General features: G+C 39.6%; 1 protein-coding gene across 1 annotated transcript; it reads right to left on the bottom strand.

Annotated features, from left to right (window-relative positions):
• Positions 1–7: 7 nt before the first annotated feature.
• On the bottom strand, positions 8–16,856 carry dnai1.2 (dynein, axonemal, intermediate chain 1, paralog 2). Its single transcript, XM_079342445.1, has 20 exons — positions 16,675–16,856; positions 16,478–16,543; positions 16,237–16,326; positions 15,960–16,040; positions 15,644–15,749; positions 15,309–15,364; positions 15,030–15,176; positions 14,750–14,809; positions 14,525–14,653; positions 14,224–14,308; positions 14,001–14,118; positions 13,771–13,814; positions 13,350–13,597; positions 12,984–13,073; positions 12,529–12,613; positions 12,293–12,372; positions 9,151–9,299; positions 7,353–7,452; positions 3,761–3,940; positions 8–176 (listed from the first exon to the last, which is right to left on the bottom strand). The coding sequence occupies exons 1-20, from the start codon at positions 16,696–16,698 to the stop codon at positions 75–77; spliced, it is 2,040 nt and encodes a 679-aa protein (XP_079198571.1). The 5' UTR covers positions 16,699–16,856; the 3' UTR covers positions 8–74.
• Positions 16,857–17,018: the final 162 nt, after the last annotated feature.

Genomic DNA, 17,018 nt, shown 5'->3' with positions numbered 1-17,018 from the left:
CGAGCGTTTTAGTGAATGAGAATAAAAGTGTTCACCAGGTCTCTGAGTCCAGGGAGGAGGACACAGAGGCAGCTTTAAACCGTGCTTTGATCTGGTTCCCTCAGCAGACTGAGGAGCTTCTCCATCTTGGCCACTTCCATTTCTGGACCGTTAGACTGCACCTCGCCCTTCTTCATCTACACACACACACACACACACACACACACACACACACACACACACACACACACACACACACACACACACACACACACACACACACACACACACACACACACACACACACACACACACACACACGCAGAGATAATCAGAAAACCACAGGCTGAACTGAACAGTAGTAATAGTGATAGTGAGTGAGTATGGTCGATATCAGCAGAGGGTTATATTACTCTCCTAAGAACATTTCTGGTTGCCATATTTTGTAATCTGCTTTAATGAAACAAAGCCACATCCTAAAAGTCCCCAGTGACAGAGCAATTCCAAATGTTGGGGTATGATTTCATTAGCAGCATATTATCCTGCTGCAGGAGTTTATTGTTCTTCTGTCAGCTCATTTACATGACAGGCTTTTCATGAGATTAATTTAAAGCCAGATGCAATGTTTTATAATTTAACCGAGCTCAACTGATTTCGGCAATCTTCACTGTTTTACTGTTAGGGATGAGGTTACATACATTACAGCTTCAGCATGCTACTGTTACAAACATTGATCATGAGATACATGTACTGTACAGATGAGGCAGGTTGCTCATCATGATACGCATTGTTAGATCTAATGGTCCATTGATCGAGAACAGAAAGTGAGAGGAAGGTGGAGTGAGTTGAGCAACTTAGATGATTGCATAAACAGCAGAAATATCAAGAAAACGTAACTACTGTCTACATAAACAAAAACGTTTTTCTCACTGAGATATTTGACAAAATACCTGAAGGATGTAAAAGGAATTGATTTATGATTGAAGACCTCTCTGAGGATGCATCGAGACACTTAGAATGTTCTTTAAACCTGAAATCCGATCCGACTAATGCACCTATTTCCTATTTGTCTAAAACGTATCCAATCAGTGAGATCATCGGTGGATCTGGTTTTCGACGTGACGTATTTCTGACATGAAAGAAAGATCAGGTGAAAACCATGGGTGGAAACGATTTTCTACCCTACATTTTTAAGAGGGCTTCATGTTTTTTTCAGTAACAAGTCTGAAGACTTGAGAGAATCGACTAAGAGCTACTGTAGGTCAGAATCTGGAATGAAGCAAATGTTCTTAAATCTGCATGATACAAATCCTGCAAAACACCTTTTCAACAAAGTGTTTACATATGGTTTCCTGATAACGCTCCCTTTTCAAACGAGAGCTGACTTGTAACTCTAACTTGGAATCTTATTATATTTATATACGTGTATTTTGATACGAGTGTGAAGCTGTTTTGAAGCCGAGGGAGCTGATCCAGACTGACAGCTGTGTTCCCTCAACGGCTGAGTGTCAAATTTCAATGCAACATAATATCTCCACCATGATGAATGACTCAACAACACTTCTTCCCTTCTTCCACAGCGGAGACACCGGATGACTGGTCTTATCACGAAGGAATCAAACTTCAGAACTAATCAATATTGTGAAAATTGATGAAATCTTAAAATGTCAACGTGTGTCTCTATGTATGCTTTAGACTCCACACTTCAGCGTTGTTTCAGGCACACATTCATACAAATGTAATGTTATGACAAATGTTGTGTTCTGGGAGACTGTAGTGATTAATAGACCCTCAGAAAATATTGCATAATGCTGTTTTTATAGTGCAACCGCCTCTTGTTTGTAGTGGGCAACAGAGAATGAGGCAAATGAAATGAAAACAGACAGATGAACACATCCATGCAGAACACGGTTGAACAGAGCAGCGTGTTGTGTTGAACTCCAACAGGCCGAAAACTCCTCAGTCCTGATATACATGATGTTTGTTTCTCAACATCATAACGCCTAAAGAATCAAAGTGTGGCACAGGTGAGTCAAATGAGACACAGCTACTTGTTACAACTCAGACCCTCCATGTTTGACGTGTGCAGGGTAACAGCTTACACTCAGTACTGTGCAGCAGTAGTGAACGGAGCGCTCAGGTGCACTGGGGAAATGACTGGAAAAAAACCCATCTCCGAACATTACAGCGATTAGGGTGAGTTATAAAACACAGTTGAAATGGTTTGTCTGGAAGCTTCAAACAATCAACAAAAGGATATTCGGAGAACCAGAGAACAAGGAAGGAGTCAAGAAGTTGGACTGCCTTTTAAATGCCCTTTCATTTAGCTGAAAATGAAAATGTTGTATTGTTCCAATTTAGACTGCTAGGCCACTGTGCCGGTGTTTTTAGATATTTCAATGAGCAAAAACATACCCAGAGCGCTGCTTGTGGTGGGCTGCTGTGGCCATATTAAAAGATATATCACTGATAATATCTGATGTGGGCGTTTGTGCCTCGTGCTTATTTGCCACAATGGGTCCCTAAACACTCTAAGCACTGTCAGTGTTGCTGAACTGTGCAATTATTTCCAAATTGTATGCTTAAGGGCTCCATTCTGAGGTCTCTAATGAGCTGGCACAGGATGTATGTGTTGTTATGCTGTACTCGCCTGTGCACAACTTCTCTATGAGAGTGGGTGAAGAAAAATCCCCGTGCGTTCGCTGTGTTGCAACCCAGCGCAACATTACAAGTTGTGATGCAGAACAACACGACACAAAAGAAAAACATGCGGAAAATTCATACCACTCTACTAATGACACCGTCCAGTTTACCTGCGGCATTGTGACGCGCACAAAGGGAACCTGGAGAGGCTGAGAAGCTGATCGTAAACGGGCCCAGATTAAAGTGACGTGACTCAGTGTGCCATTTGGTGTCCTCCAGTGTTTAGCTGGACCGCTGTGAATACTCTGCAGCTCATTAACCAGTGTCATCAGTGGCAACCGAGTCTTCAGTGACTCATCCATTGTGTGAATGGACTGAAGTGGATTTTGATTCACTGTTAAGCTACAACCCTCTCTGAGCGTGAAATAGTTTTCTCGCTTGTTCCCCCGTTAGATCTTGTCATATTACCTGTTCGACAGCAAGAACAGCACATATATATACAACACCCTTAAAACCAGAGGGGCTGTAGTTGGCCACCATACGTTTCTGTTGAATCCTAATTTTCAGGTCAATTTTCAGCGAGAATTTATCCTCTGCTTTCAAGTAATATGTCTCCAATGTGCTTATTCAATTACCAAGAATACTCCACTGCCCTAAGGTTATTTGTTACCTGACCCAAATGAGAAAGACAGAGAGAAAGACCGGTGATTAATGTTCCTGATAATGAGGACATTGTTACTTGGTAACATTAGCTTGAGGTCAACTCTCTGCAAACAATAAATCATCTGATCTGTTTCAACTGACATGGAACAAGTGGCAGCAATGAACAAAAGAAGAAGGCAGGCATGCATTAACATTAGTTACAGATAAGATGTGTATAAGGGGAAAGAATACAAAGAGGCACAGTGCTTTAAACTGAATAGAGACTTGAGACCTCATTTGTAAAGTCAATAAATATTTGTATGTGGCATAAAGTCGATTTATAGAGACAAAGAAGTTGGAGAAAAACCATGGAGTGGATAAACAGCTACGTTTGGAAAGGCCTTCTTAATCTTTTTGTTCTTAAACACGGACTTTAAAAAGGTGTGGTGAAAGAGTAAACTCGAGTGCACCCGGGGCAATTCAACAAGACTTTTACCTTCTGTTTCTTTCGGAGGTTGGGGGAGAGTTTGTAACTGGTGGCGCAGCCTTGGTCGTCGCCCAGGATGATGATAGGATAGATGGGATTAAACTCAATGTGGGTCAGCATCCGTTTCTCCGTCACTTGCACCGTGCAGATGGACTCAAGCTTGTTGATGCGGAGGTCAAAAACATACACCTGAAAAAACAAAGTGAGCATAAAGAAACGAATGAAGCTTTCGATGTATCTGTGCGTCTTTTTTCACTGCTGGCCGTCTTTTGGAATTGACGTCTCAGAAGTTTTTCAAGTGGAAAATGTATCTTATCTTCCTCTTATTTAGACTGATGGATGTGATAAAGTCAATCTGATTTAAGAAGCTGCCTTTTCAAACCTGGTATGTTGTTGTCTTTCATGTGAGAAGGGGAATGATGGAGCACAAGCCTCTGCAGGGATGTGAGCGTGACCATCTGGTGAAAGGATGGGGAACTGAAGGAGTGTGTATTCCTATCAGTTTGCGCATAGACATGTTTTTCTGTGTGCTGGCAGCCCAAACACAAAATCATAGGTGTTGTTATCCAGAAGGAATAGGATCACATAGATACTTCTATGAGCCTTGGCTTATTTAGAAAAATCTGTCGACCATAAATGAATCCACTTCGAATCCCCGTCCTCTCCTTTTTAGCAGAACGGAGACCATGCCTGCGCTGAGAGTTCACGCCAGCAACACATTCAGCACTCACAACAGATCATCATATTTTAAGAGCCTGTGACTTCTGTAACCCTTCATCACAACACCCTTTAACTGCAGTGTTTTGTGTCGAAGCTAATTTCATTTTGACAACCTTTGTTTCCTAAGCAACAACTAGAGGGAACACGTTTGTCATTCATCAAACAAATGGGACACTACATCTTGTTTTCTTTATTCACTTTGATCTACAGAATGAGTTCAACGTGTTGAGGCAGTGTTAGATCTTTGCGTTGATGTTGGGTAGGGTTGTTAAGATCCAGCATGAGCTGACGCAGGTATACTAACTGCTGCGGGTCGCTGCTCGTGAGGTCGACCGCTCGGAGCACAGAGCAACGTTTAGCGTTATTTAGCATTTATTAAGTTTTTCTACTTTTTTTTTAATGTATATATTTGTTGCTTTTCAGTTCTCCCCCTTTAATGCCACACACGCCAAGTGTGTTTTTCTAACTTCCTTGAATTGCCCCCCGTGGACAAATAAAGTTTTTTGAATTGAATTGAATTGAATTGAAATACATAGCAGTCCATTTGGAGGAGGTTGAACGATGCTGCACTGACAGCATATGGATTTGGAGAGTAATCGCTGAGGGATAGGCCTGGACCGCTCATTATTTTTTCACTTTTTTTCCCTCTCAAGAGTCAGGTCGGATGGAGAGGCAAGGATACAGAAAAAGTAGGGATATTTGTCTTCACTGCACAGTGTCATTCTTACGCCTTAAACTGGCAGGCCAGTCACTGTGTACACAAGCACGTACAAACACAGAAGACAGAAACACGTGGGTGGCAGTGTCTCTGACATTTGTCAGCGTGGCCTCAGCAGGTTGTCATCAACAGTAAATACACGTCAAGGAGCTCAGAACTCAAGCTGAGTCACTGAAGCTCATCAGACTCATCACCGAAGACAAAAAATGTACTGCAATGAGTCTGCTGTCCTCGGGCAGATTAGAACCATTTAAATCATGCACTGGGATGGCTTCAGACAATGTTGGATTCCTGATTATATTCTGCCATACTGTATGTCAAAATTTGACAGCAATCACATATCAAGGGAAGATTAGTCTGTCCTCAGACAGCATGTAGAAGAGTTATTTAGAGGATCTTGTTTACTCATCCACGTCAGTTTACAGCTGACATTTCCACGACCTAAGATTCCCTTTCTTCTATCTACAAAGTCCAGACCGGGTCACCTGAGCACATCATGGAAATCTCCCTGAAATGATAAATTAATTTTTGAGTTCACACACTGACCCGGATTGGCTCCAGTTTAATATTCTTGTCCTTCCTGCTGCTCAGAAAAGGGAGGATATTGTGCGTGTGCAATGTATGCCAACTGACGAGCTTTTAATGAGTTTTTTTAATGACTGAAAGCTGCTTTGATCCAGTTTCAGAGAGTACATTATCGAAGCAACAAAAAGGACTGGGAGGTAGTATGCTGTCCAGCAACGTCTTTTAATTAGATTTTTTTTTTTTCATGAAAAATGTTTATAATTACACAAATGGATGTTTTTATTCTTGGTTTTTAAATCAGCCATATGCATTACCAATGATTTATTTCAACATGTAACATTTAAAAACTGCTTTTCTTTTATTGCTGTGAATACCATTATTTCATCTGTTCCATATCTAATCAACACTGACATTCGGTTGTGAAAGGATTTGCATAATTACGACTATACAACAGCATGTTTTGTTCCCGTGGCGACTAAATCCTGCTTTTTATAACACACGATAACATAAGGTGTCTCTCAAATTGCTCATTTCCTCTTTGTCACTCTCACTTGACTTCCCTCGGCATACTGGACAGGAAATGTGTCAGACATAACACTCTGGATTTTTATAGCGTGGCACAGTCTGGTGCGGCATCAAACAGATGGGGACAGCTTGAAGTCACTCTAAGAAAATATGTGGAGATAAGCAATGTGGCATCCTCTGTAATTACTTCTGGCTGCAATCAATAACCACTGGCAGGGCAGGAAGCTGGCCAACTTAGTTAGAAGAAGGCGTGTTTGAACAAACTCAATTGCCGGAGGCAGTTTTTCCCTACGGGTCTCGTCAGATTAAACTACAACTATATTATGAGAATAATAATGACGTTGGGGACAGACAGTGCTGCAGTTTGTAATGTTAAATGATCTGTTTGGCTTGAAAGAGTCATGTTATCTTCGGTACAGTGCAGATATAATATGGTGGCGATAACTGTAGCATTCAGAAAAAAAACAAAAAAAAGGATCCAATAGGTTTGCATAAAGGTCGGAGAAAATCAGCCAACAGGACTAAAAGCTATGAAAATAACTAAATCCACCACATCCTGTAAATGTGTCTTTTTATCTCTGATTTATAAGGTGACCTCGAGTGTTTTGAAACACACCTTTAAATAAAATGCATGAGCATGATTTAAGAATAATAACACTTGACATTGCATTTTGACACAGCTCCACATGAACATGTTCCCTCTTGGTTGGGGAAAAAAAAAAGACATTAACATTCAACTCATACTGTCAAATGCAACATCCTACAAGTCCTGCAGTAAATCCAATCTTTGCTAAGATTGTTTTTGATGATGCTGTGTTGGATTTTCTTTGACTCTTTCACATTAATTCAGCTTTACAGTCTGTGATGTGACATTGGCTCACATTTTTGTGTCCATTACATCAGTCACATGACCAGAGTCACACGGAAAAAGGAATACGGCTTTCTTCAACTGTGACTGTTAGACGCTTGAATAAAAAACAAAACAGTTGGAATATTTTGAATCAATCTGGTAATAAAGAGACTGTAGATTGAACCAGTTTATTTTGAAGACCAGAGAGGGCGAAACTAAGTGAAGCTGCAGGCTGTAAAATCTAAGTTTATAGGGACACTTACTGTTCCTTCTGTGATGATAGCAGCAAATACAGTGGAGGAGTATGGAGCCCAGGCTACATCAGCGACAGGTGCTTTCAGGTCAAAGGTGAACATTGGAGTACTAAAAAACAGAACACAGACATCTCAGGTTGGACAGGGATTTTGTAATTTATAATAATCTTGTTTAAAATGCAACTTCAAATCATCAGCCTACATTTAATTTAGAGTCAGAAATCATGACTAAAACTGTTCACTTGATCTATTTTCATTATAAATAATACAGTGACAGATACAGTCTTTACACTGTCATCTATGGCAATCTGTTACAATCTGTCCTGGCACAATGCATCACCAGAGCCTGGCAGAGACAACAGGTGGAGATAAAGCAGAAGGCTCTTGCACACCGTTTCCTCACATTATTAACTTTTGAAACCTCACCGGACGCAAGGTGAAGAAAAGAAATATGAAAGCAGACACTTACAGGTCTTCTTTGAATAACAATACTCAATAAGGATTGAGTGTGTGTGCGTGTGCGTGTGCGTGTGTGTAAGAGACAGAGAGACAGGGTGAACAAAGAATTATTTTCAGTTGGTTGAAATTTGCACTGACGGAAAAATCTACATCTGTGTTATTTTTTCATGTAGTATATTTTCACAAAATAAGCTGAAGTTAGCACAAATATATTAAAGTGGTAATTACTTAATGTGCTAAACTGGCCTCCACAAGTAGCAGGACTTTCATAAACAAACCAGTTTGTATGTTTCTCAACTGTGTGCCCACGTCGTTGTGGATTTGTGAGAAGTAACACGCCCTCTGGTGGCCATTTAAATGTCAGAAAGCTGACCAGGAGGGAGTGTTTCACAGAACATTCTGTACAGTCACTCACTGAGACCGAGGAGCAAATGTACCGAGCTAAACTTTGTGTGATTAAGTCTCTTCCATCACTACGAGCTCCTCGACTCCATGAGAACTGTTGAGTTTTGCAGTTGGGTGTGTGTAGTGTAAAGCCCTCACTAATTTCTCACTGTGTGGTAAAGTTTGAGGAAGTTTTCTCGTCAAACTCTCTGGAAACATTTATGTCTGGTATGCAGGGCATATAATTGATCATTCTTGATAACTCAGTGTCTCATAATGCGTGGATGATTACTATCATTACTCAGTTAAATTGCCCTTGATGACAAGAAGTGGGAGGCACTATCAGTTAGGAAAATGATGTTGGGTCCATAATGATTATAGGAAGACAATAATGACAAAGGACCACATTTAATATAATGAGAGAATACAGGAATGCTTATTATCGAGAGCCTTCGTGTATATAAGTATATATATATATATATATATATATATATACATACATACATACACATACATACACCTAAACGAAGAGCAAAGCAGAATGTCCTCGAATAAATAACATAAATAGTGTCAAATTAGTTTGAGCTCTTCTGTAACTTGTCCTAGTCCTTACCTTGTCCCGGTGCTGTCGAGCTTCACTGGGACAATTAAAGACGGGATGGAGAGCTTTTCTACAGAGGTGTCACTCTCTTCTTTAATAGAGAGTCGACCACTTTGGATGTCTACGACAGCAACAAGTACATTGAAGATGCCTCTCAATAATAAGATCAACGTGCTACCTTAAGTCATGAATTTGCTGTGCAGTCAGTATATCTTGAGTTATAAAATGAAAATCACGTTGAGCTGGATATAACCACACAGGCTGACATCTGATGATAAAGAAAGGGAGAACTAACAGTGTGAATGACTGCAGTGACGCGCTCACTCTTTGTGCTCACTGTTCCACTCTCTAAAGCCGTCTTACTTGATGGTGTGATCCCAGATCTTGACTGTCCAGTCTGAACTGCAGGAGATGAAAACGTCCGGGTGGAAGTGGTTCCATTTTACAGTTTCCACTGTCATGCTGTGGGCATCGTAGGTCTCCAGGAACTGGCTTGAGTGAGTCTTGGAGCACTGGGAAAGAAAAGACAGCGTTGTGATTTGGAAACAAAATTATGTTTTAGTATTAAAAACACAGTTGGTGACATAACAGTGAAAGATGCACATGTAACTTAACTCTGAGGAGGAGTGATATTTCTAATAATAGCACAGGATCATTTGTAGGGCTGGGAATCTGTAGATGTCTCACAATTTGATTCAATTTCGAATTTTGGGGTCACGATTAGATTCAGAACAAATTTTGGGGAATTTTTCTACATTTCTTGCTGCTCTACTTGTCCATTAAGTTAAACAGCAATATCTAGTGATGGCCACTACCACAGTGTACAAACTATTAATTGCTTCTGTCTCCTCATTCCCAGAGGATTTGAGTGGTCCAACCTGGAACACCTGGGCCTGCCGCTCTCACCACACACACTGACTTCCACTACATGCTTCTTTGTGCTGCGGTCATTGTTGGCGTTTTGCGAATGAATCATTGTCATTTGCAACTTAAACTGTTGTCCTTTATCATTTTTGCCATGGCCATTGAGCCAGTTATGACAATATAAAATAATAATAATTATGTTAAAAGTTAACAATCAATTTTAAATCTTAGAAGAGAAGAACCTCGATTTTTACACAAATTGATATTGTCCCACCTCTCATCATTTGTGTGCTGCTTACCTTCTCATAAATTACTTCTTTCAAGTTGTCAGTTCTTCACTCAAAAAGATAAATAAGACCGTAGCTGACTCTGTTTAATCAGATCGAGACACAGTACACTCAAGTGTTATTGTTGTTGCTCAGAGAAAAGTGAGGACAAATTAAACATCACCACGCCCTGTCTTCTAGGACGCCATCAACACAATCTCAGCAAGCTGAGCAGAAGTCTTCATGACCAGTAAACAGATGGCTTGAGTTGACGTTCTAACGTGTACTTTGACATCTAAAGCTGGAAAAGTCTTGCTGAGCTGTTTCTGACTGAAGAAAGCTAAACGACAATATGGCTGAAAGTATTATTTCTAAAAAAGAGTAATGTTATATCTCCTATGGTTCAGTGTGGAATTACCCTGTACAGTTTGCCAGCAAGTGACAGGAAATGGTTTTAAAAGCACCAATACGCCAGCAGAAATAGATTGAAGGGATAAGTTAAGTGGACATTTCAGGATAAAACATCGAGTTGGCTTGTGGGGACAGCTGTTGCTCTCTTACATCTCTGACAGTGTGATTGTTGACCTGTAGCTATAGGTGAAGATTATTAATCGCTCATCTCCCGGCGCTTCTGTGGCTCTTGACTTTGAGGTGACAGACAGAACAAATTTGATCACAAATACAGTATGTCTACCCATATATGTGTATATATCTGTAAGGTGACTTTTTGTTTTCTTGTAAAGTGTTTGTGTTGCCAATCAGGCAGAACTTACTAATCTTTTCCACAACCATGAAATAAAGTAGAACATCAGTCTTCTGCATGACTGATGGTCTTACCTTTAGCCACTATGATGCAATCAAAATCATTTCAAAAGTTGTTTTAGGCTAAAAGTGTATTACATCAGGCTATACTGAGGTGGAGCATCACAGAGCAGGTATTAACAGATGTTGGTCTTAGTTTTAATGGGTTTGTCCTTGGGGTCAAATGTCAATAGGGATGAAAATATGAAGTAGAAAAATAATGCCGGAGCCCCTGTCAGTGTTTGACGTTAACTACAGAGAGTCAATCGATAGCCACAAAAAATTGCTTAATTGCAACCACAAGTTACATTTGGGTGGATTACATTGCCTCGACTGCCCGGTTTTACACGAAATAAGTTTTTATTACTTTTCATGAAGCCCTCTTTTTTTGACTCAATAGACACCTTAGAATACTGGAGAGGTTCCTTGTTCCATTCCTGAGCTTTGCCAAGGTACCTGTGAGCAAGGCATCAAATCCAAACTGCTCGGGCCTCTTTAATGCTCAGCACTAGTGCATGTCCACAGGATCCTGTGTGTACTTCAGCCTATGCATGTGTACAGTAACATGTGTCAACAACAGAGAGTACAATTTCATTTCTCCTCCAAGGATTAATAAATATCTTCTCTCTTCTTAGATAAAATCTTACATTTTGGTCAATATCCAAAGTAGCTATTTTTGTATTACAGGTTCCTATTTTGGGACACCAAAATTCTGCATGCTCTTGCAATCGAATGTACAGTAGAGACTTGTTAGCTCATGAGGTCAGTGGTTAAACATAGTATCTGTCCTGCTGGGGCTTCAACTGTACTTTGTCAGTGTGTTCGGATCATTGTGTGCACCAGTCTAAATGGGTGCTCGACATTGGGTGTTTTTATTTGGTCTTCCATGCTAATCAGGGAAGCATGAACCTGAGGTCCCAAAATCTCATCACCAAACTATTTTATCTCCTTACGTTCATTAGAGACAGACATGCCTCAAGCACTTGGTTTACTCTCATAAAAACACGCCACCTTTAATGACGTGTGCCGGACAGTTAGCTGTTTTAAAACGTTCTTGTTATTAAATTACTGTTACAATGGGGCACAGCAAACAAATGATTCATTTGTGTCTTTCCGCCTGTGGAAACAAGAGCTTGAAAGAAAAAGCTGAGAGGAGGGGGGAAGCAAGCCAAACACAAACATCTGTCTGATTCTGTGGAGAGAGAAAGCCTCTGCTTCAGGAGACCCATTAAACCCTTAATGTCAGCCTGAGGTGCTCCAATCAGGCCACACGGTCAGACAAAAGCACATGTGCACTTTCTGGAATACACACTAACAAACTCAGCAGGATATCTATGAATGCATCAACACATCATTATGCTTCAGTTTTTACAGGATAGATATTGGGGGTGACAGTGTTAAGCTAAACAAGGAGCCTAATGTTGCTTTGGTTAAGTATGGTATGAATGTTTTTTTTTAAACATCTGCTGTGTTCTGCTTTCCCACTGAAACTACAACTGTCTGAGTTACATAAACAACATGGCTGATGAAAGTGTAGGAGTGACCTTCTGCCTATGAAAAACCTTTTATCATACCTTGTGTATTTTCCCCTCCTCTGTACCAACAAGGAAGAGATGGTCAATCTGTTTATGGAAGTCAAAAGCTGTTCCACAGGCTGTGGATCAAACACAAATTATACATACAGTATAATCTTAAAGACTGAGGAAAAAGGAACTGAAATCAGAGTGTGATTATTATTAGGTGGATTACTTTGCAATAATAAGTGATATTTCATACACTTTGTCAATGCAGTGAGAATAAAAGGAATTACCGAGGATTTCCTGCAGTGCACTTTGTTTGTCCTCCAAACATGCGTTCCGTGACAGTCTGATAATGTTGGTAAAAAACAGCTCATTCTGCAAGCATGCAAACATACTTTGTAAAGTCATTGAAATACACACATTTAATTTATAAATGGAAACACAGGCATACGTCAACAACCAATTGCAAATATCAATAGACATACAAATTAGTACACAAATAAAAACAAAAGTTGCATGACTTGCATGTTTGACATTAAGCCCCCATAAATTGAAATTTATGGGGGCTTAATGTCAAACATTTTCCCAGTTTTAATTCACCACTCCTGTGTTAAATGTGCATCTGCCATTATCTGCCTAAAGTTGATAAGGCCATATCTGTGTATTTTTACATCAATATAACTAATACAACCCAAGTGTAAACGTAAAAGCAGGAAAACATGCGTTTAATATGATCTTTGATTACCTTGATGAGTGTCCAGGACACAACTCTGCCATCAGAGGACACAGAATAGAAATTGTGGTTATTGTCCATGTCGTCTTTCTGCCAGCAAACCTGAACGAAGAAATAAATGAATAAATCTACTGAGGGAAAAAGGTGAGAAAATATCATTTTGGAAAAAGACACAATTATGGGAAAGCTTTCTTTTTCTTCCATCACATTATTTTGTATGAGGAGTTATTAAAGCTCAGCACAGTTGAAGTCTATTTCTACTTCCCATGACCTGATTTGTGATAGCTTTCAAAATAGCAACAGTTCAATGAGAGTGTAAGTGAAGTTAGACGCACAGCCTGAACGCTAATCACCTTCTACCTTTCGCTTAACTCTCACCTGCCACACAGGGTCTGTGTGCTTGCCAGTCTTGGCTGTGCTCTCATACACTGGCTCTTGCCTCTCCTTTTTCAAGTTATAGACAGCCACACAGCCATCATAGAAGCCTGCTACCACTAGGTGAGAATGCTGCTCATGGATGTCTAGACACAGGACGCCTGATCTGGTGCGGTAGATGTACTCGGGGAAGGAAGAGTTCTTCAATGAATAGAAGAGAAGCATGCCATTCCTCTGCTTGGTGAAGTTGTCTGGTCAGGAGGAGATTGCAAAAAAGGCAAAAAACAAACAAACAAAACAAGGTCAGATACAGAGTTTGCTACACAGATTAACAATTAAAAATCTGATCAAATAAGATCAGAGCAAAAATTAGATATTTTACCCAAAGAGCTTACTGATGAATCCTTTGTATTAATGTACTTACATGATCCCAGTCCCACTCCAAAAAGGTCTGGATATTTTGCATTCCTATTGAGGACAGATGCATGAATCAGCAGAGCTTTGAAATACAACTAATGATAAAGTCAAAAGTTAATGTCTTTACCATTAACACACAAGATAGTGTGGTAGTCGCAGTATGTGTCTTCTCTCAGAATAACCATCAACTTTATTCTAATCCATGGGACTGTTGGCTGAGCTGTTACACAAACTTACCAGCAGAGGGAAGTGACAGAAAGTTCCCTGGTTTTGCTATATTGGAACATCCACAGAGGGAGAATAGTCCCCTCTTGACCCCTTGACTCATCAGATTCATCTTCAAAGTATTTGAAATCTGAAAGTACAAAGAAGTAAATGAGGGAGGAAATAGGAGTGTTTATTCCCCCAAAAATGAGATTTATATTTTGAACTGTATCTTTCTATTTTCACTAGCATTTACCTTGTGCTATCTCATCAAATGTATTCTGGTTTACCATTCGTTCAATGATCTTGGCTACCTTGCCCACTTTGCTGACGTCATCATTCTATAACACAGAATGACATGACAACATTTCGTATGGAAAGAGTACAGCAACCTCTAAGCAGTTAAGAAGATACATTTTATGATTGTTACTGTTATTTCTTGTACTATTGGAATAACCTGTGTTTGTGTACATGCAACTCAAAAATGTACTTTCTGTTTTTGTCTATTCCAAAGGAGCCAAACATGAGGGAGAGAAGTAATGGAGTAATCCATTTACCTGAGCCTCCGTCTGCAGCATCTTTTTCTTGCTTTTGTCACTGTCTTTCTTTAACTGGATGGTTTTCTGCTTCTCTTTATTTTTTTCTTGTTTCTGCAGCTCGTCCACATATGCATCATAGATCTCCCACTGCAAAAGGAGTAGAAATATCACAGTTTGTCCTTGCGAGTGCATGTATTCAGTGATACTCAGCTGTGTTTGGAAAAAAGTCAGAGAACACAGTACCTGATTAGCGTTGGCAGAGAAGGTGCAGCGTGGAGGAGGTTCAGTCTGACAGCTTCTTATCTACAGGTAAATGACATTGACTCAAGTTAAAAATTAAAGGGAATATGGCTATTAATATACACACACCATTATTAGTATGTGCCATATCATCTAACCATCCAATATTTAAACGTTCCCTGATAAAAGGTCAGACATTTGAGATTTTCTGTTAAAGTTGTTTGATGTGGTATGGGACAAGATGCGTCTTTGGCACGAGACTGTTAATTCTTCTTCTTATTACCATTTGTGGGTTATTGAGGGTCTGGGAAGCCCTTTCACTGAAGTTGAACTGGTTTGTAACTTTTGGCTCCTTCTTGTCAGCAGCACTGTCTGGCCTGTCCTCATCTCCAGCTTCCTCTGCTTCCCCTCCATCTTCTACAGGTGTAACCTGTGGAAAACAAACATGGGGGATTTCTTTAGCTCTTGTAAGAAAATATTAAAAAAGGGTCACGCATCTGTAAGAAATGAATATATCTTTCAACATAGAAGGCACTCTGATTTAAATAAAGAATATATTTACAGGGGTATCTGGTTTCTCCTCATCAAGATGTTCCTCAGTGCTGGCTTTCACAGTCACTGGAAAGTAACAAAAATTAAATCATGAAATGAGCATCGAAAATAAAAAGATTCTTTTTTTTTTTTTTTTTTTTTTTGTGACAATTCTGGACACTGCTTGTTTTTCAGGACATATGCTGACAGTGACACCTTGTGGCACCCAGTATGCACTACAGCAGAGAAGAAAACATTACTTTGACAACATACTATGAAACATTGTGTGCAGTTTTTACTGCAGGGAATAGCATTTTAACTTTAAATACAATGTTACTGTGACCTGAAAAATGTTTAAGTAAGCACCCTCAAGTCTTTGAGCTTCAGTTGAGTCTTGATAAACGAGGCTGCCCTCCATCTCAAAGAGAACAGCCGTCTGATCCACAACACTGGTAGGCTTGTATGAACGTTCCTAGGGAAAACAAGGAGACTTATATGAGGAATGCAGCAGAGAGTTTTGGTATGTTATTGTAAGGAAAACAACCTGAAAACTAATATAATAAACTTGTTACCTGGTATCAAACTAACTTTCGAAACAATAAAGCAATAGCTGGGAATAGTTTAGAAACGTTTAAAGAGACAATATAATGTAAAGCAATCACCCTGTATAAAGGGTTCTTACCTTGAAGCTGTAACGGACAATATTTTGGGGGGCATGTGGGTTGTTTGTAGTCAATATCATTGTGATTTCCTCCTTCAGCTCCTAAAGATATCAGTAAAGCAAAGCGCATTAAAACACAATGTGTCAATGTAATTTAATAGGTAGTGATGCAAACACTGAGTAAAATATGATAATGAACATTTCAAGTTGGAAAATGAAATTGAGTGACAGTGGAAAAGTCTGAGCCAATTCCCTCAAGACGCTTTATGTGGATTTCTTAAATCTGAGATATACTTACAGCTTCAGTTAGCTGCAGTTGTTCTGGAGGTTTTAAAAGGGTTTTCCCGTCATCCCATCCCTCTCCAGTATCCACACCCTCTTCCTCATCCTGTAATGTCAGATACAGACAAGATTTATGTTTGTTCATTTGAAACTATAATCTACTGTAATAGTAAATGTTTCTCATTCCAACAGCAGCCACATTGAGATATTCAGAACTTAATGAACTTATTTCTGGTATTTTGTTGTTATACACCCACCTTTTTCTTACTTGCAGCTTTGGTTGACCTCGCACCAGTTAACTTTACCTTCTGAACAGTTGAGGCCTGTATCCAAACACAAGTAAACCAGGTCATCGGTCAGATGTTACACACACATAATGATCAACACACTTAAAGTTAATCAAAAGTGCTAGGTACTGTAGCTAGTGCTAAGTGCTAAGTAAACTGACATTTACCTTTCTCACATTATTTTTACGCATTGTTATCTTCAAGAGCGCGGTTTTATGATCTGACTGAATGAAAGTAGAGCGTCTAAAAGAAAACAGAAAACAGTTTTAGCTAAACGTAACTCCTGACTAGCTTGCTTGCTGCTGTATATAGGTTGCCATGACAACCAGCAGTCTCGGTCGTCACAAGTATAGGTACAAAAAAGTTAAGATAATGATCACACGGATCACAGTCAATATTAATAATTGTTCCTTGACGTTCCCTGCAAAACTAGAGAACATTGTTTTTGTTGGGTTTTTTTAGCCACCATTCATTGATTTTAAGAAGGAATTATTTGTGTATATGAAGAAGA

This window comes from Symphodus melops (assembly GCF_947650265.1).
Source record: "Symphodus melops genome assembly, chromosome: 4".
Lineage (NCBI taxonomy): Eukaryota > Metazoa > Chordata > Actinopteri > Labriformes > Labridae > Symphodus > Symphodus melops.
The sequence above is the reverse complement of the archived record's forward strand: the minus strand, read 5'-3'. Positions and strand labels throughout refer to the sequence as shown.

Bases quoted from the DNA above. Each gene is read 5' to 3' on its own strand.
- dnai1.2 (XM_079342445.1), bottom strand. From the start codon at position 16,698: ATGCGTAAAAATAATGTGAGAAAG. The intron at 15,750-15,959 runs GTAAGAACCCTT...TGTTTTCCCTAG, and splicing joins TTGTCCGTTACAGCTTCAAG to GAACGTTCATACAAGCCTAC. The intron at 13,074-13,349 runs GTGAGAGTTAAG...TTCTTCGTTCAG, and splicing joins ACACAGACCCTGTGTGGCAG to GTTTGCTGGCAGAAAGACGA.